This window comes from Lissotriton vulgaris, chromosome 3_1, assembly GCF_964263255.1.
Source record: "Lissotriton vulgaris chromosome 3_1, aLisVul1.2, whole genome shotgun sequence".
Lineage (NCBI taxonomy): Eukaryota > Metazoa > Chordata > Amphibia > Caudata > Salamandridae > Lissotriton > Lissotriton vulgaris.
Genome location: NC_141689.1, coordinates 269,684,292 through 269,704,208, shown reverse-complemented (window position 1 = coordinate 269,704,208; position 19,917 = coordinate 269,684,292). Strand labels below are relative to the sequence as shown.

At 46.9% G+C, this 19,917-nt stretch overlaps 1 protein-coding gene across 2 annotated transcripts in view; it reads right to left on the bottom strand.

Moving 5' to 3' along the window:
- The window catches only part of POLI (DNA polymerase iota), a 231,995-nt gene that overhangs the window by 145,641 nt on the left and 66,437 nt on the right, over positions 1 to 19,917 (bottom strand). For both annotated transcript variants that reach the window (XM_086960401.1, XM_086960402.1), the window contains one exon: positions 795 to 1,031. In XM_086960401.1, coding sequence (XP_086816527.1) covers positions 795 to 1,031 — 237 coding nt within the window. The remainder of the gene's footprint in view (positions 1 to 794; positions 1,032 to 19,917) is intronic.

Sequence of the window (19,917 nt, the reverse complement as noted above, 5' to 3'; positions counted from 1 at the left end):
GTCTAGTTCAAATTAGTCTTGATCCTACTCCAACAGGAACTGTCCAGCCCAAACTTCTGCCACTTTAATGACGATATACCCGACTGACGAGCCTCAAACAGGTGAAACCAGTCTTGGGTTGCTTGTGTTCCTGTTCAGGGAGTACCTGGCCAGGCGGTTTGGGCTGAACTGTTTCTATTAGAGCAGGGTCAAGCCTGATTTTCATACGGCTGGGTCCAAACTAAGGTAGCATGGTGGGCAAAAGAACAATTGGTTGGAATGTTTACCCCCAAGTGACTGCCAGTGATTAGACTTCCTTCTGTCACCTTTTGTGTGTGTTTATGTCCAGAAACTGAACATCACTAAAGTGTGCATCCACCAAATAGCATATTAGGGATTAAGAACTATAGGCATTTAACAGCATATACATCTGGTACATTGGTATGCTACTTCTGAAATGCCAATGCTTGGAACGATTGTTTATAAAGGAAGAATTTTATTTACCACTTGAGATTAGATTTAAATATTTCAAATACTAACCAATCAATTTGTCTATGCTGTCTCCTAGAATATATGGTACTAAGAGACCTTTCAGAGAATATAACATCACAGAGAACATCATGTGTCGAAGCAATTATATGTACTTTCTATTAATGTATTTTAAGGCATTCTATAAATATGATTAGACATTATTTTACTTGATAATTCATTTAGAATTTATTTTCTATTACAGGGATTTGTACCATAGATGCTTCTGAGAGCTTGATTCATGATTTTCCTACAAGAAATCCCCCACAGTTGAATGGGTCACTTACCAGGCACTTTCTTGATGTGGTCCAGGCTTGCAATTAAATGCTGGTGGCTTTCAGGAAGAAGAATTGTTTGTTGGTTTGGTTTAAATGTACCACCCACCAGTTTGGAGAGCAGTTTGTTTGAAGCCACGCCTGCACAACCAGTAAGACCCAGTCGGTCAAAGAGCGCAGCCCTCATTTCAGCTACGATCTGCGATCCAATAGCTAGTCGGATATGCATTGGGTCACTCAGATTTAAAGCTGTAAGAGATAAATTAATTATTAACTGACGACAGATACCTGCAGTTGGCTCAAAGCATTTTTACCAATTTAAAGGCCAACAAAGGGAGGTGCAATCAAAATGTATTTTTTCACACAAAAATAGTAAATATGCAGTTATTCGGACTCTCCAAATATCACAACTAACACAATAACGACTACTCAACACACTCTGCAAAAAAAACTGACTAACTAGAAACTACCTTAAACTCAACTCGCACAAAACCGAATTCCTCTTAATTACCCACCAAAAAGATCCCTCGACATCAAAGATTGGATGAAACAATTAACAGCCTTCAACTGCCTTCCACACATTATAGATTCCACAAGATCAGTAGGAATTACACTTGACAAGAATCTCAACATGCAAGAACATATCAGCTCAGCCACCAGATGAACAATCTTTCACATGAGCATTCTAAGAAAAATAAAACCCTTCCTCCTCTTCGACAACCTTAAATCAGCGGTGCAAGCTCTAGTGATGCCCAGATTAGACTATGGAAGTGCTACCCTATGTGAGCTATCGAGATCCAAGTTGGCTCCACTAAAGGCATCTCTTAACTCTGCTGCAAGACTCATCACTGGATCGAAAAGGTACAAACACATCACTCCAGCTCTAAAGGCACTAAACTGGCTCACTTATGAGGCAAGAATTCAGATGAAAATTGCTTGCATGACCCACAAAGCCCTACACTTCAACACACCGAAGTACCTAGCTGCCAAACTGGAACTGACAAACTGGAACTGTCCGGCGGTGGCAGATCATCCAGAAGCACCAGCACCTTACTGTTGAAACCTCAAAAATTTCTGAAAAAGAAAACCTACAACCGAGCCTTCTCCGGATTGACCCCTAGAATCTGGAACTCCCTGCCCCCAGAAATCAGACTGATCCCTTCAATCACTTCATTCAAAAAAGAAGTCAAACTGCTTTTAATAAACAAATCTCTACTCGGAACCCACTGATTCATTCTCTGGATACTGGTATGACACAACTCTCCAACCAGGACTTGCCCATGCCATCTGAGTCCTGGTTTATAACTCACTACCCCACTCTTGATTTGCAATGGACAATGTCAGCGTTTATGTTTCTTGGTTATCTATTTTCTACTTATTGAACTATTTGTAAAGCGCTCTGATACCCTTCTAAGGTAAAGTTGGCACTATATAAAACACAATAATGATTTTTTTTTTAAATGTCTCCTCAAGGTTAGTTTTCAACTTGATGCAATTGTGATATTCAATTTAAGTTTAGGGTGCCAAGCTGTTAACTTAGTAAATTGTGGTCCCCAATGCAGCACCCATCTTAAGTATTCTGTTAGTTTTGTATGTGCACTACTTCGAAAGTGCTTTAATGTTCACCACTCGCACCATAACCTATGGCATACCTACACTGCTAAAGAAAGTTGCAACACAGAGCATTTCAGTCATGTTGATGTCCTATATATACCCTATAATTTACATTTGTAATCCTGCCTATACATATGATAATTGCAAAATAAAATATGTATTTAGCACTGTACAGAGATTGTCAGTTGGGGCATGTATGCAAGTGATGGTTCTACTACAAGTTTAAGAGAATTCAAGGCAAGACAGTTGACATTATGACTCCTGCTACTGAAAGGGGCATGGCGACATAATGTTAAAGATTTTGTTGTGTCCAACTTGTGCAAACATAGGACACTTCTACGGCATAATGGGTGATGACAGGGATTAGGATTACACTGGGCTATATGTAGCAAATCTTCAGTTCCCAACGAAACAGAAACCCCTGTTTCAATTTTCACCACCTTCACTGGAACAGATATTTCAGGTGGTCATAAACACTAAGTTCGGAGCTCTAGTGGACCCGTGTCCACCGAAGGAACTGCATCTATTCCCTGAGCTGCTAAGCGAACAATTGGTTAGGCTTATGTCTTAAATAGTGAACTCAGGTCTTTTCCCAGATACGTGGAAAACTACCTCAGTACTGCAACTATTAAAGAAACCTAATTTAGAGCCACACGAACCAGGGAACTACAGACCTATTGCAAGAATACCTTTCGGTGCAAAGGTTCTGGAGAAATTGTTGAACAAACAGCTGGCCCAATTACTCGCAGAGACTAATGTCTTAGGCCACTCGCAATTCGGCTTCCGAGAGGGACACGGAACAGAAACAGCCCTGCTTATGACAGTAGAAGAACTCAGGAGTGTACTGGATGCTGGAGGGAGGGCCGTCTTGATCGTTTTGGATCTTTCGGCGGCCTTTGACGCGGTCAGCCATGATACACTCCTGGGTCGACTTGCAGAGGCCAGCGTTCATCCAACTGCAAGAACGTTGCTGGCTTCTTACCTGTACAATAGGATTTTCACAGTCGAGTTGGGAGAAGCAAAATCAAAACCTTTCAACTCCCCCTGTGGTGTTCCCCAAGGATCCTCATTCAGTCCCACTCTTTTAAATTTGTATGTAGCTCCTTTAGCAGAAATTATTAGGACTTGTGGATTACTACCGGTCTCGTATGCTGATGACACCCAAATAGTGGTTTCAATCGCAAACAACACCACACAGACGGCAGATACATTTAAAAATTGTATGATGCAAGTCAGCCATTGGATGCAGAGAAACTACTTAAAACTGAATGGAGATAAAAGCAAGGTCTTGCTACTAGGAACAAACAGTGAAATCTGGTCTCCGGAATGGTGGCCAGTTAGTCTAGGCAACTGCCCATTCCCAGTTAACAAGGTGAAAAATCTGGGTATGATACTTGACAATAGACTAACGTTTGACGCTCAGACTAATATTAAAATCCACCATTTGGTATATCCTGAAAATGATAAGGAAGCTCCTGCCATTCATTCCCTTTGATTCCCGTAAAACGGTGGTAACGGCGTTGGCCCTGTCAAGAATAGACTAAAGGAATGCTCGGTACGCTGGGATGCAAGGCCAGCACTTAGCTAAACTACAATGCCTGCAAAATGCAGCAGCAAGGCTGGTACTGGACATTCCCAGGTTTGAGCCTATTGCACATCGCCCAGGTGTCCTCCACTGGATCCCTATGGTAAAAAGAATCAAAATTTAAATCTGTATGTCTAGCATACAAAGCCCTTCATGGATTTGGCTCTCAGTTCCTAAGAACGCATCTCAAACTGTATGAGCCATCCAGGAAGCTACGATCCAGTCATGCAAAACTGATTCAGGTACCCAGATACAAACAGGTTAGGTGGGGGGGAAGGAGCTTCCTGTTACATGCAGCTAAAGACTGGAACCTGCTCCCACTCACATTTATAAACAGCCCCTTCCTGCTTTCATTCAGGAAGCTGGTAAAAACCTGGCTATTCACATCTGGTTAGCCATGATCTTACTGTGCCCTAGTCTCCCTGCATCTACCCAGCGCCAAGACGCCCACGGGCATACACGCGCTTTACAAATCCATAAATCAAATCAAATCAAATCAAATCAGTTCTTATTAGCATATAGTTAAACAACAGTATGCAGAGCTAAAGAGATCCACATTGTGAGAAAGTGTCTCCCCCATTTTGTTTTTGGACTGATGTTGCTGGCTGTTTGACTCCATGCGCTGGATCTCTGCAAATCAGGCCCCTGTGCATGTGCTTTATTTGTTAAAACCTGGTTAAATTGGTTAATCGTTCTAATCAGGCCAAAGTATTTGGTGCAGAAAATGCATCTATGGTATAGAAAGTTCAATTTTGCCTGTGACTGCAGCCATACGCTAGTGTGACAAGGAAAACATGGCTTTAGGCCTTTAGTTGTAGCCTGACTGCTACAGTTTAAACCTAAAGACAGACCTGGCAAAATAACTATTTTGACAGGGGAAGAAACTTCCTTTTAAAATATTAATAAGTCACCCCATTGAAGGCCTTGTAGTCCACAAGGTAGGGTGATTCATATTTAAAAGTGGACAATAGGATTTAATATGTTGGAATAGCCTGTTATCTGTTGGATTTCTCAAACGTATAGTCAGTATACATTGCATTAGCTGGTCAGTATGTGTTGCAACAGCCTGCTCAGGTGTCTGGGGCCTGAGCCATTACAGTATAACAGCTTTGCCGTATTGCTGGGTGGTGGCCTATAAATTTTGAGGGCTGAATAAGTAATTGTTGGAGTTGGGGGACACCTTATCATCAAGGACTAACACCTCCCTATGGTGTGGTTTTCAATTTGTATTATTGTTAGTGATGTTTATGGCCAATACGAATTTTGCTAATAATACAAATATCTATTGTGATGGTTTTGTGGCATATCGGAGCAAAGTCCTTGTAAGTCATGTTTTTGTAAAAAAAGCTGGGATCAGGTGTAGTTTCTGAAAGTAGGTCTAAATTGCTGAAGCAATCTATAGTTGTATCTCTTTCCTCTTCCTGCTAAGGTGCTTAGAAGTGATTGTGTGATGTAGTGTGAGAGAAGGAACAGGGCCATGGGGATTTTGGTGTGGGTGCGTTGGGACAGTAGTCTGGTTGCAGCTTGGGGTAAAGGTGGATGGGAGGATGTTTGGTTAGAAAATTCCGAATTTTAAGACGTGTGAGGCTTTTCATGTAGGGTAGGGGTGTTGTAACTAATGTATTGGCTGGTGGTTTGAATGCGGTGTGGAGGGTTCTGGGGGAGGTATAATAGGGGAACCCAGTGATACTAGGTTTGAATTTAGTGTCTTTGTGTTTAGTTTCCTTCCAACAGGTGACCTTGTGTTTGCCAGCTCTTTGGTTTGTAATTTTACAGCTAGTGTGTTGTTATTAATAGGTTGTGTGGTGTAGGTGTAGTGGCACATTTTGGTGTTAAAAAAGGTTGTATAGTTTATAGTGCTGAGAACCATGGGGAAAACAAGGGTTACTGGGCACAACTGTGGGGACTGGAGCCTTTTATTCCTTATGTCCTGGGGCCAGACATACTATGGGTCTTGAGCAACTGGGCCATTTACCCGTTTAGCACTTGAATCGAAATTTGCCTAGCACAGTAACGGTAAGTTTCAATTCTATTAAGGACACGGAGGCGAGGATTATGCTTTTCTCTCTCCGCTGTTTATTAACAGAAAAACACATAGCAGCCAGAAAAGCAAGACTTTGTAAAGGATATGATATACTACCCAACACTGGGATAAACATATCACAAAAACATCAAACACATGGGATAAACTACAACTCCCATCAGTCCATAAACATAGTCCTTCCATAGTGTCCACTGCGCTAAGGTAGGGCGTCCCTCTTGTGATCCCTTCCTCTTTCTTCGCGCGAGTCACGCCAAATCAACCACGATCCTGTTTAGATTCGCTACCTGGAAGGAAAAGGACAACTGCGTCAGCGCCGCAAACGTTCATAAGTAATTTGAACAAGGCAAGAAACAATAACAATGCCGACACGTCAGAAGCAAGCACTTTCAAGTGTTATTACTTACACCAATACGTTAGAAGCAAGTACTTTCAAGAGTTTTTACTTACACCAATACGGGGAGGGATCTCCGCCAGAGAGTGGGTGGGATAATCCTCGCCTCCGTGTCCTTAATAGAATTGAAACTTACCGTTACTGTGCTAGGCAAATTTCGATTCTATGTCAGGACCGGAGGCTTCAGATTATGCTTGTTTAAAGCTGACCGACCACCAAACTCGCAATATCCACCACTGGCTTGAAATAGAACCGTTTGAAAGTGGAATCCGAGGACCAATCTGCAGCACGCATTAAGTCCTCCAAACGCGCTCCCAAGGAGAAAGCTTTCGAGGCCATAGCACCTCTGGCCGAATGAGCTCCAAACTGCTTGGTATCAATGCCAGCCTCTTGCAATATCCACCGTACCCAACGGGCTATGGTGGGAGAGGACACCGCCTTATGCGGTTTTCGCAGTGCGATCAGGAGCTGCTGTTCGCCCGGAGGACGAAGTTCTAAAGTCATATCTTCGTATGCTTTCAGGCATTGGACCACACATAGTTTGGGAACGTCCACGAAGGCCGGGTAAGATATAGATCTCGTTGCGGACTTCGTTCGACGACCCACCGTGAAGGTAACCCCATCCGGAGAGAACACTCTCGCTGAGATATCCAAAGCACGTACATCAGATACCCTCCGACACGACACCAGGCACAATAGCATGGCCAATTTCGCCGACAGTTCTTTCAGAGAAAGATACCTATTCTGTTGCCAGGAAAGGAAAAGGTTCAGGACCAAATTAACGTCCCAAAGGACAGAATACCTTGGCTCCGGGGGTAAATCAAGGCGTACCCCCCGAAGGAGCCTGCACACCAGGGAGTGTTCCCCAACCGGGGCACCGTCTATCTGTTCATGTGCCGCCGAAATCGCAGAGCGAACGGCATTAATTGTTCGATAGGCCAAACCACTAGTCGCTAGTTCCGCCAGGAAATTCAGTACGTGAACGATTCCTGCGACCAGGGGATCCAGATCCCGTCGAAGACACCAACGCACCCACCTGGACCACGCTGATCTATATCTCTTCGTGGTACTGCTGGCCCATGCTTTAGACAAAAAGGAGTCAGCTGCTCCCGAAAGGCCAGGGAGCGACCAGCGTCTCCGGAAAGCCTCCATGCCATGAGGCGGAGAGAACCCTGCATTATCAGGGGATGCGGGTCCCCGTCTGGATTGAGGAGAAGATGAGGGAGCAGGGGGAGTAGGATTGGAAAATCCCAAGAAAGTTCCAGAAGAACCGGAAACCAAACTTGCGACCTCCACCACGGCGTCACCATCACCACCTCCGCCTGCTGGCGGTGAAGATGGGCCGCCGACCTCATTAACATTGAAAAAGGTGGAAACGCATACGGGCGCTCCTGACTCCAGTCTTGCAGGAACGCATCCGTTGCCTCCGCTAGAGGATCCGGCCTCCAGCTGAAAAACCTCGGTAACTGGAAGTCGAGACGGGACGCAAACAGGTCCACCGAGAACGGGCCCCAAACGGTCTGTAGCCAATGGAACACCTGCGTGTCCAACCTCCAGAGACTCGAGTCCCGCAGGTACCTCGAGTGCCAGTCCGCCACCTGGTTGGCTCGACCCGGAAGGTACTCCGCTGTCACTGAGACCTGGTGGGCTAGGCAGTAGTCCCAAAAATCCTTTGCCAGGTTCGTCAAGGCTTTGGACCGAGGGCCGCCCAGGTGATTGACATAGCGTACCGCTGAGATGTTGTCCATCCGTAGAAGGACGCACGATGACGCTGAACACTTGGTCCAGCAACGGACCGCGAAAGAACCTGCGAGGAGCTCCAGACAATTGATATGGAGTTGCTGCTCCTCTGACGACCAGCCTCCGCCTGTGGAGAAATCGCCGCAACGGGCGCCCCAACCAGATCTGCTGGCGTCTGACTCTATCACTAGATCCGGAACCGATCCGAATATCGCCCGGCTGTTCCAGGCCTCCATGTGGGAGAGCCACCAGGACATCTCCTCTTTTACCTCTTCGGACAATGGGACCAACTGTTCGTAAGATAGACCTTTCCGAAGGTGGTACGCCTTGAGGCGCTGAAGGGCCCGATAATGAAGCGGACCCGGAAAGATCGCCTGGATGGAGGACGAGAGGAGGCCCACCACCCTGGCGATCTGACGTAGGGATGTGCGCTCCCTGGCGATCGTCTGCCGGAGTTCGTGCCTGATCTTGGCCATCTTCCGTGACGGCAGACTGAGGGAGGCCTGCACTGAGTCCACTAGGAACCCCAGGAACTCCATTCTCTGGGAAGGCGTCAAGACAGACTTGTCCTTGTTGATGATGAAACCCAGCCCCTGCAATAACGTTACCGTTTGGTTGAGCTGGCTAATCAGCTTGTTGGGACATTGCGCCATCAAAAGGATGTCGTCTAGATAGACTATCATTTGGATGCCCTGACTCCGAAGGACCTCCACTGCTGGGTGCAACAATTTGGTGAAACACCACGGGGCCGAGGAGAGCCCGAAAGGAAGGGCTGTGAACTCGTAAATCTGGTCCCGCCAGAGGAACTGCAGGAACCGACGGTGAGGCGGGTGGATGGGCACTACCAAGTAAGCGTCCTTCAGGTCCAAGCGGACCATCCAGTCGTTTGCCCGTAGGACGTCCCTGAGAAGATGGATCCCCTCCATCTTGAAATGGTTGTAAACCAACCAACCGTTGAATTCTCGGAGATTTATCACCGGTCTCTTGCCGCCATCCGGCTTTCCCACCAGGAAGATGTTGCTGCGGAAACCTGCAGGATGCCGTGTTGAACGACAGATGGCGCCTTTCTGGCACAGCGCCAAGACCTCCTCGTCGATCAACCGGGCATCCCCTTGGGAAAAAAGAATGGGCCGTGGATCCCTTAATTGAATCGGGTGATCGTAAAAGTCTATGTGGAAACCACGCACTGTCTGAAGAACCCACGCGTCCTTCGTAAGTGCCGACCAGGCTTCCCGGAAGCAGGCCAGCCTCCCCCCAATCTGGACCTGGTCCGCCGGGATTACACTCACCGTGAGAGTTGTTGCTGTTCGCATCATTCCTGAAGCCGCCGCGGCCTCCTCTGAAGCGTTGACCCCTGGAGGGGTAAAAGTTCGTGTAATTAGCTGAGGAATTGTATTGCCCTCTGCCGGAGCCTTGACCCTTATTCGGTTGGTTCTGTCCACCACGGCCGGACGTGAGGCCCCTTCCACGACCGGCCCCCCGGGAAAAACGTTGGTTAAACACCCTTTTTATTGTGGACTGCGCTTTGTCTAAGGATGAAAAGGTGGAGACAAATTTCCCCAATTCTTTTATGAATGGATCTCCAAATAGGCCGCCCTGCGCTACTGCTCCCGCCTCTGACGAGGCCAGGTCTCCCAGTTTAGGATCTAACTTAATGAGCAGCGAGCGTCTACGCTCTGTTGAGAGGGCGCAATTAGCGTTGCCCAAAAAGATCACTGCCCGCTGAGCCCAATTAGAGAGAACTTCTGGTGAAATGGTGGAACCGGAAACTTTGGCCTCTTCCGCCATGTCTAGGATCTTTGTTAAGGGGCCTATTGTATCTAAAAGCTTGTCTTGGCATGACCGCCAGGAACGGTCAATGCCTTTTCGCGGGTCTTTAACAAACTTTGCCATAAAAGTAGCCATTTTCCCGTCTAACTCAGGGGTCAGGGCCACTTTTCCCTCCAGTGTAGGCCGCGGACACTCTCCCCTGAGGCAACTACGTGCCTCCTTCTCCAGTGGCCTGCGCAGACGTCCCGCCACGAACTTCGCGACTTTGTCGCCCGGTGCCCAGGCTGCCGACCTCGGATGGATAATATCGTCCGGGTCAAGCATACATGAGGCATCATGAGGCAACTCCGTCGCTGATCCGGACGGGCGCCACGAGCGCACTGAATCCTCGTCGTCATCCGTGTCCGCCGGGGAGAGCCCTCCCTGGGGGGAAGGGGCTGTCGCGATCGACCCCGAAGGGCCTTGGGCTGGGAGCGACGCAGGGGTGTCAGGCTCTGTTGCCTTAGCCAGGAACGCATCCCGGAGGCGTTCAAAGGCATCCTTATCCACCCCTTGCGACCCTCCGGAGCCACTATCCCTGCAGACCTTCTTGGGGGCAGGGGGGTGAATCACAGAAGTGGCAGGGACAGAACCCTGGGCACCCAGAGCCGTAGAGGCCAATTTAGTGCACTCCTCCACAATGCGGGCCGAGAGTCTATCCTCCATAGGCCCCACGATCTCCTGCACACACCTATAGATTGACTGATCTACAGCTTCATAAAACTCGTCATCCCCCAAGTATTGGTGGGTTTCCTCCTCCACATAATATCCTTCTGCCATGACCAAGTCCTTTAGGGCAGGGAAAGGAGGGTTAGACTGGCCCAGGCACCAGTAATGTGGGCTAACCAAAGATTAGCAAAGGCTTTGAATATCTGGCACACCAGACCGCAAGAGGCAGCACTCCTCGTAACGCGCTGACCCTCTTAAGCAAGACCGGGTCTCAAGCCGCCCCCCAGCGCGCTCACAGAACAAAATGCAAATCACGCCGAGCAAAATCGGCAAGTGCTGAACGAAAATACCGCCCGTAGGCGTCAGCGCGGTAAAACCGCAAGTACAGACCCACAAACGGGCGTCAAGATACTGGGGCAATACAACCCTGGCCGGGCGTCACGGTGGGGCAGCAGTCGAAGGCTCTGGCGCGATCGCTCTCCTCAGCGCGGCTCCCGATGAAGGGAAAGACGCGCTGAGGAGAACGAGACGCGGCAGCGCCCTCTAGCGGCAATCGAAACGAGCCGCAATTCCGGGGACAGTCGCGTCAGGGGCGAAACGTCCCCGCGACAAAAGCAATAAAATACGGGCTCTGTAAGGGAAAGACAACGTTTTTTTAAAACCCCCACAACAAGAGCCCACACAATCGCATTAACCCACACAGTACCAAAACCCCAAACGCTCTCACCACACCAAAAAACGAGGGAGAGAACAGGGAAGGCACTTAACTGGCTGCGAAGCAGCGAAGAAAGAGGAAGGGATCACAAGAGGGACGCCCTACCTTAGCGCAGTGGACACTATGGAAGGACTATGTTTATGGACTGATGGGAGTTGTAGTTTATCCCATGTGTTTGATGTTTTTGTGATATGTTTATCCCAGTGTTGGGTAGTATATCATATCCTTTACAAAGTCTTGCTTTTCTGGCTGCTATGTGTTTTTCTGTTAATAAACAGCGGAGAGAGAAAAGCATAATCTGAAGCCTCCGGTCCTGACATAGAATCATAGTGGTAGCGATGGTCAAGCAGTCCAAGGCTTCTCATGGGGAAGGAAGACACAGAGAGATGAACACAGGTTTAAAATTCAAAGTCCATTCAGCAGCAATAAAGGACAGTCCAGTCAAATTCTTGCTTTTATGAAAAAACGAGTACTTGTATACAAACACAAAGTAAAAAACGGAATTCACAAATAATACACACAGTTACCGGAGGTCAGGCCTGTAGTGTTTTAACAGGTGGGTTCCCGAGTCCCACTCCCCTGTCGCTAGCGGTAGTGGTTATTCCCATTCCCTACAGGAGACATTCAGGTTAAGCCTCACTAGCAGCTCGAGTCTCAAGAGTGCCACTTCAAGACCATCCGGGGTGTCCAGCCTGTAAATTCGTCTTACCAACAACAGCAGGGCCTGCACAATCAAAGTCTCCGAGCGCATCCCCTCAATGGGCGTTGAAGCGGCAGCAGCTGTCTCCCATGAGTTCTTCACACACATAGGAGGCCCTGGCAGGGCAGCGGTGGGGTGTCGTCAAGTTCCTCATATGCATCCTACAGAGACAGCAGCCAGGGAGGGTCCTTGATGTCCCTCCGATGCAGGTAGGTTTTCTGAGATTCTCCACACAGGTGTGGTGGGGCAGGATGCGACGTTTCTTGTCCTCAGTTGAGGCTCTGGCCCCCACAGCTCAACAAGGAGGCCTCTTCCTCACGACATCGGTCTCACCCAGACTAGACAAGATGTGCTTACCTTGTACTTGTGGACCCTATTGGCGTACGGGGTCACCGACCTCATTCTAAACGTGGGCTATGATTAGATCAGAGCATCAGCAATGTTCAGTGTGGCCCTGTCTTACAAGGTCGCCAACTTCACCTCGCGCACAGACTGCAACCGTATTGGCACGGCAGCAATTGTCACATCAGCCGCACCTAGGAAACATGAGTCACTGACTTCAAAACTGTGCTGGGCAATGGCCCGATCAGGGCTGCAGCGTCTCCTGGCACGTTGCTAAAGGGATACAATCGCCAGGATCCCCCACTGGACCGTGCTCCCAAAAACACTCTCCTCTTCCTCACAAGCCACACTGGTTTTGGGAAGCAGGCAGGTGCGGGTGATCCATGGGTAGGTGGTCTTGGATTTCCTGAGTGATGTCCCCTCACCCTGTCTTGGCCCCCAGTACTGGTCACAGGCATAAGTCATACAGAGCTTCTCCTCCTCATGAAGCCAAACTAGCTGCTTGACAGTAGACAATTTTCAGGGCTTAAAGCTCCTCCCCCTTTTTATCATCTATTTCCAGAAACCAAACGTGATTTAGAGTATAAGTCTTTCAAGTATATGTTGCTGGTCTGCTTCCTTTTGAAGTGCCCTGTCCTGTGCTGTGGTGTGCCCTTCCTCCAGAAAGCAGTCTCTCACAGCAGGAGAGACTCCAAAACGCCCCATAACGCAAGCCACAGGAGTGTTAAGAGGTTCACACCTGGATGTCAGTCACAGTGAAATGTGTATCAAAAGAGTTTTCCTGGCCTCAGCCATACTCTTCATGATTCTCTTATCAGCCCCATCCCCTTCCCGAGAAGGGCCCAGGCTCCTGCCCATTGACCTCTCTCTGAATCAGAGAGCACCCTCGGAAATGTAGTGAAGAGTGCGGCTCTACCTAACTCCAGTGTGTCCCAACAAGCTCTCAGGAATGCAGCAATCCACAAATCTGTCTGGTGGGATTCTTCAACCTCCTCGTGTTCCTCTGGTGGTTTTACTGGGTCTCCCAAAATAGAACCTAGAATCTTTCCATATATTGTACCATTCGCAGGCACACATACGCTTCACACTAAACTGATGTAGGCTAAAGGTGAGTTAAACCTACAGCTGAGGAACTTGAAAAGAGTGAGCCTGTGGGCCTCACCTCAGTGACACAAGCAAAAAGGCATGTTCAATCCTATTGATCACTACACGGCATGCTTCCACCACCACGCTCATGCTGCTTAACTCCTCACAATGTAGTAGGCTTTAGCCACTAATGCCTTAGCTACCCCAACCCAACCAAAAATACCGCAACCCATGAGATAGATAGGCCTATGTCAAGGCGCACACTCATGATCCGTGTTCGCCCAGAACAACAAAAATCAGCGCCAGGGAACCAGACACCATTACAGGGGGGCAGGGGTGTACGCACATCACCATGCAAAGGACACCCCTCAACATATGTTTTAGTAGAATTTATATTCCCTAACAAATGAGCAGTTGCTTGCCTGAAGTAGTTATGGTGGAGATGCAGGGTTTCTGGCCCTAAGACTTTATCAAGTCACAACATGCACCCTTAACCCGCTACCCTTTACCTGGGAGCTTTAAGTCCTCGGTTTAAATAACCCTAGTAATCAAGTAATTTGGGCCAGTGGGAACCCTCACCTTAAGAGCCAATGGGAGCCCACACCCACACTCTAAACCCTAGCCAATAGAAACAAAAACTATAGCAACCATTAGGATCCCAAGCCCTACATCCTAGAGTCAATAAGAACATTAGCCTTGAGGACCAACGGAAATCAAGCCCTAAACCCTAGAGAGAATAAGAACCGTAGCCCTGGGAACCAAAGGAAGACCTATCCATAAACACTAGGGCATATAGGAACCCTAGATCAGGCAGCTAGTAGGAATCCTAGCCCTGGAAGGCCAATAAGAATCCACGACTAACCGCCAATAGAAAACTCTAGCTCAATAGATCATGTGACCTTAAACTGAAGTGGCAGCACAAGGTGGGAGGGAAGGAGGAAGACTTGCTCAAATGACTCGGGCCCAGGCCCAATAAACTAGACTGAAACTGGTGAACTGAGGGGGAAGGAAAGCTGCTGCTCAGCTCACAATCTCATTGTTGCAGGCTGGCTCAATACAAACTTTTCAGTTCCTGTTGAACTCTGCAGTTAAGGCCCAATTATAAGGTAATAACATACAATCATGCACTTCAAAAATTGTGGCTAAAGGCCAAACAGTGATCTTCTCATGGAGCAGTTAATGCCCGCACACCTAACCACATACTACAAATGACTTTTGTGTATTGTGCCAACATAGAGCTGAGCTGCCTTGAAAGCACTTTACATTAAACGATTGGACATTTTTAACCAATGTTTTGTGCCCCGGTAGCGCTAACCGGTTCCTACAGTATACTGTGGCTTGTGTTTGGCCAGTGTTCTGTTTGCCACTGCCAGCCTCCTCTCAAGGAGGATACCCTATTGGTTGATTATCCACGCTTTATAAATCCTGATTGACGAAGTGGCACATTGTTTAATCAGCTGCTGACAGTTCAGCGATGACGACCTTCTGGTCTTTTGCAACAGCACAAAATGAGCTAAATGAGCCACGGGTCTCAGGAATTTCCCTAGTATATCTCTTGGTTTACAAACAGACAAAGTGTAAATTGGCACAGCTATAACTAATATTCAAGCACCAAGAGACACTTCACTTTGTGGTAAGCAATTAGGGTGACCAGATTTTCAAACCAAATCCTGGGCAGGCGAGACTTAAATTAGGACTACACGTTGATATGACCATGGATGCAGATGGACATCACCCACTGGCGTTGAAAGGCTAGAATGACATGTCCCACAGACCTAGGAGACCAACTAATTTAGAGGTGTGCAATGTTGCCCCATTCCAAATTTGCAGGATAAATATACATAAAGGGAACCCAAATGGATTAAGAAGTATTTACATGACTACATAGAGGAACATTCCAGATTTTGCATACCATTCAAAATTATGCAAACATCATTTAAATACATGAGATGAAACCACAACAAAATATGTTTTTATACACAAGCCATCTCCCTCACAGACACTATAACAACGCTTAAAGGATCTCGAAAAAAAAACAGGAGTGTCCTTGCAACCCAGGACATCTGGTTACCCTGTATGTGCTATGTAAATGTCCGGTCTATAGTTCTGCTAATGGAACATCCAGGTCACACCTTTAGACCCTGCAGGGGTGATGCACCATATAAAACAAGTACAATGGAGCTGGGTGCTATTGACACTTAATATTTATGTGCCATGAGGGAACTGAATTTTAATGTCCTCGGAGATGCCTTTATCAGTATGATCAAGCTGTTATAAATGAGCCGAAAGAGTGCAGATGGGGCTCCATATCTCAGTCTTGATTAAGGTGAAGCGGGGAATCCGACAGGGGTGCCCAATATCCCTGCTACTGTCCACGATGCCGTACCACAGGTGTGGAATTGCCTCACATGCTGTGGAGCTGTCCACGCTCAGAGAATCCAGGGAGATGGTGACCGATGCCCTGGCTCGCCGCACGGGGCGCATGGTACCCGTGTCGTGGGAGGTGTATATCCTACATATATCTCGTAGGAGCAAAAGCCAAAGAGTGACCTCTCGCCTTATCGCTTAGGGGCTGATGGTGGCAAAGCGACTGATCACCAAACATGGAAATCCCCTGAACCGCCAAGGACACTACAGGTGTGGGCTAAAGCGGAAAGAGTAGCGATACATCGGGAAGACACACTAGGCCTACACAAAATCCCAATTGCAACATATTGGGACATGATTCTGAAGGACCTGCAGGGACAAGGTGGTGATGTAGCTGACACGTTAGTCCCCAGTAACACAACATAGCGCTAATTAGAAGAGACATGTGAATAATAGAGGGCATTTGAAAGGCTTTACCAGCAAAGTCATAATCAAGTAAGACCTGGTACAGTCCTAACACCGTGCACTTACAGATTGAGAGTAAACGCCACGTACCTGCCTAATGAAAATGGGGTTGGGGGGTGGTTCCCTAGTTGAAAAGCACTATTGTCCTAGTTTTGTTTACGTCGCCCGAACGTTATTAACCCCTTCGCTGCTCGGCCTTCCCCTACCCCCTCTCCCCCGTGCTAAGTCTTTTTTTTGGCTATTTGGGGTACTTTGCGCTTAGGCCCCGGTAACCTTTTGACCTCGTAAGGTATCCATGCTAAATTTGCGCCCTTTTCTTCCAACATTACAGGGATTCAAAAGGTACCCACGGTTTGTGGATTCCTCTGGAGGGGGACCCAGATATTAGCCAAAATACAGCTAAATTTTGTTTGTTTTTTTGAAAAATTGGAAAAAAGGGCCTCAGATGGGAAGCGTCTGTTTTTTCCCTGCAAATGGTAACAACAAAGGGGTTGTTGTGCTGAAATCACCATCTTCGCAGCTTTCAGGGACAAGCAGACTTTTGTCAGAAAACCAAACATTTTTACACAGTTTTGGCTTTTTTCTGGGACATAGCCTTTTCCTACGCTTTCAACATCCTTCCAGTTAATGGTAAAAATGGGTATGAAAGCAATGATGGATCCTGGAACGTTATACATTTCTAAAAAGTAGACAACATTTTAAATTCAGCAAGGGGTCATTTGTGTAGATCCTTTAAGGTTTTTGTATAGAAACTAACAGTTAAAAATAGACATAATTGAAAATGAGTTTTAAAAAAACAGCCATTTGTGCCAACGTTTTCACATGTGACTTCTTCTAAGTATGACAGATGTTTGAAAGCAATATACCGTTACAACAGCTGGACGCTTCTGGTTGTAGGGATATATAGGACTTGTAGGTTCACCAAGAACCTGAGGAATCCATAGCCAATAACTGAGCAGCATCTTGCAATGTTTTTTTATTGGGTACCCGGTATATAGTAATTAATTTGGAAAAATATAAGCAGGGAAAAATTGGTATGAAAGTCACCTATGTATTTCTGAAATGAGAACAAAATATAGAGTTTAGAAACAGTAGCTATTTGCACATCCTCAAAATTGTGGGTATCCATACCAGAATGTGAGTTATAGGTCATTTTTCAAAGTGATGTCTTTATTTACACAGCCTTACATTTCGAAGGCAGAAATGCATTGAAAGTCAATAGGTAATAACAGTTGCTCCACAATTTTGTGTTCCCTTAAGTCTCCTGATAAAAATGATACCTCACTTGTGTGGGTAAGCGTAGTAGCCACAACAGGAAATGGCCCAAAACCCAACGTGGACACACCACATTTTACAGTGAAACTGACCCTTTTTTCGCAAAGTGCTTAGATATTGATTTTGAACCCTAGTTCTGCCAGCACCTAGGGAAACCTACCAAACCTATACATTTTTAAAAACTAGACACCCGGGGTAATACAGGATGGGATGACTTGTCTGGCTCTCACCATGTTCTGTTACCCAGAATCCCTTGCAAACCTCAAACTTTGTAAAAAAAAAACACATTTTCCTCACATTTCTTTGGTGGAAAGTTCTGGAATCTGCATGCATCCACAAATGTCCACCCACCCCGCAATCCCCAAAGTATCCGAGAAAAATGGTACCTCAATTGTGTGAGTAGGTCTAGTGCCCGCAACAGGAAACAGCCCAAAGCGCAACATGGACACACCACATTTCCACAGTGAAAACGGACCCTTTTTTTGCAAAGTGCCTAGCTGTAGATTTTGAATCCTAGCTCTACCGGCACCTAGGGAAAACTAGGAAACCTGTACATTTTAGAAAACTAGACACCCAGAACCTGATGAAAACTAGACACCCTGAACCTGACTTGTCTGGCTCTCATCAGGTGACTTGTCTGGCTCTCATCAGGTTCTGTTACCCAGTATCTCTTGCAAACGTCAGAATCTGTCCAAAAACCAAATTGCCCTCACATTTCTGTGGTTGAAAGTTCTGGAGTCTACGTGGATCCACCAAAGTCCACCCACCCAGCATTCCCCAATGTCTTCCGAGAAAAATGGTACCTCACTTGTGGGGGTAGGCCTAGTGCCAGCGACAGGAAATGGCCCAAAACGCAACATGGTCACACCAAATTTGCACAGTGAAAACTGACCCTTTTTATGCTAAGTGCCTAGCTGTAGATTTTGAACCCTAGCTCTGCCGGCACCTAGGGAAACCTAGCAAACCTATACATTTTGGAAACCTAGACCCGCAGGGGAATCCAGAATGGGGTGACTTGTCTGGCTCTCACCAGGTTCTGTTACCCAGAATCCTTTGCAAACATAAAAATGTGTCCAAAAAACCCCAAAACATTTTCCTCATATTTCTGTGGTGGAAAGTTCTGAAATCTGCATGGATACACCAAAATTCTACCTGCCCCGCATTCCCCAAAGTCTTCCAAGAAATAAGATACCTCACTTGTGTGGGTAGGGCTAGTGCCAGCGACAGGAAACGGCCCAAAATGCAACTTGGACACACCACATTTCCACAGCGAAAACTGACCCCTTTTTTGCAAAGTGCCTAGCTGTAGATTTTGAACCCTAGTTCTGCCGGCACCAAGGGAAACCTGGCAAACCTATACATTTTGGAAAACTAGACACCCGGGGGAGTCCAATGAGGTATGGCTTTCGTGGATCCCCAAAAACACATTTTCCTCATGTTTCTCTGAGGGAAAGTTCTGGAATCTGCGTGGATCCACAAATTTCCTATCACCCAGCGTTCTCCCATGTCTCCTGACAAAAATGATACCTCACTCACATGGGTGGGTCAAGTACCCGTGACAGGCAAGGGCCCAAATCCTTAGTTCTGGAATCTGCGTGGATCCACAAATTTCCTATCACCCAGCGTTCTCCCAGGTCTCCTGATAAAAATGATACCTCACTCGCATGGGTGGGTCAAGTACCCGCGACAGGCAAGGGCCCAAATCCTATTGAGGCGACATCAAAATTACCTATCACAAAACAACCTGGTTTTGCAAGGGGGGCCCCCTGTGTTTTTGGCCACGGGATAGGCAGCCATTTTTGGAAACCTATCAAACCCACACATTCTGAAAACTAGACACCCGGGGGGGAGTCCAATGGGGTATGGCTTGCGTGGATCCCCCAACGTTTCCCTACCCATAATCCCTTGCAAACATCAAATTTAGCTGAAGAAATCACTTTTCACTTACATTTTTGCGTAGGATCACCATGCCGGCACAAATGTCCTACCACCCAGCGTTCCCTTGTTGTCCCGAGTAAAATGATACCTCACTTGTGTGAGTGGGCCAAAAGCCTGTGACTGGGAAGAGCCCAAAACATAGGGATTAAGGATATAGGACCGAGAATTCCAAGCACTACATTTAAAAAAAAATACATTTAAGCCAATTTGTGGATCCACGCAGATTCCAGAACTTTCTATCACAGAGATGTTAGGAAAATGTAGTTTTTGTTGTTGTTTTTTTTACAAACTTTGAGGTTTTCAAGGGATTCTGTGTCAGGACCGGAGGCTTCAGATTATGCTTTTCCTTCTTTGCTGTTTATTACAATACAAACTCACAGCAGCCCAGAAAAGCT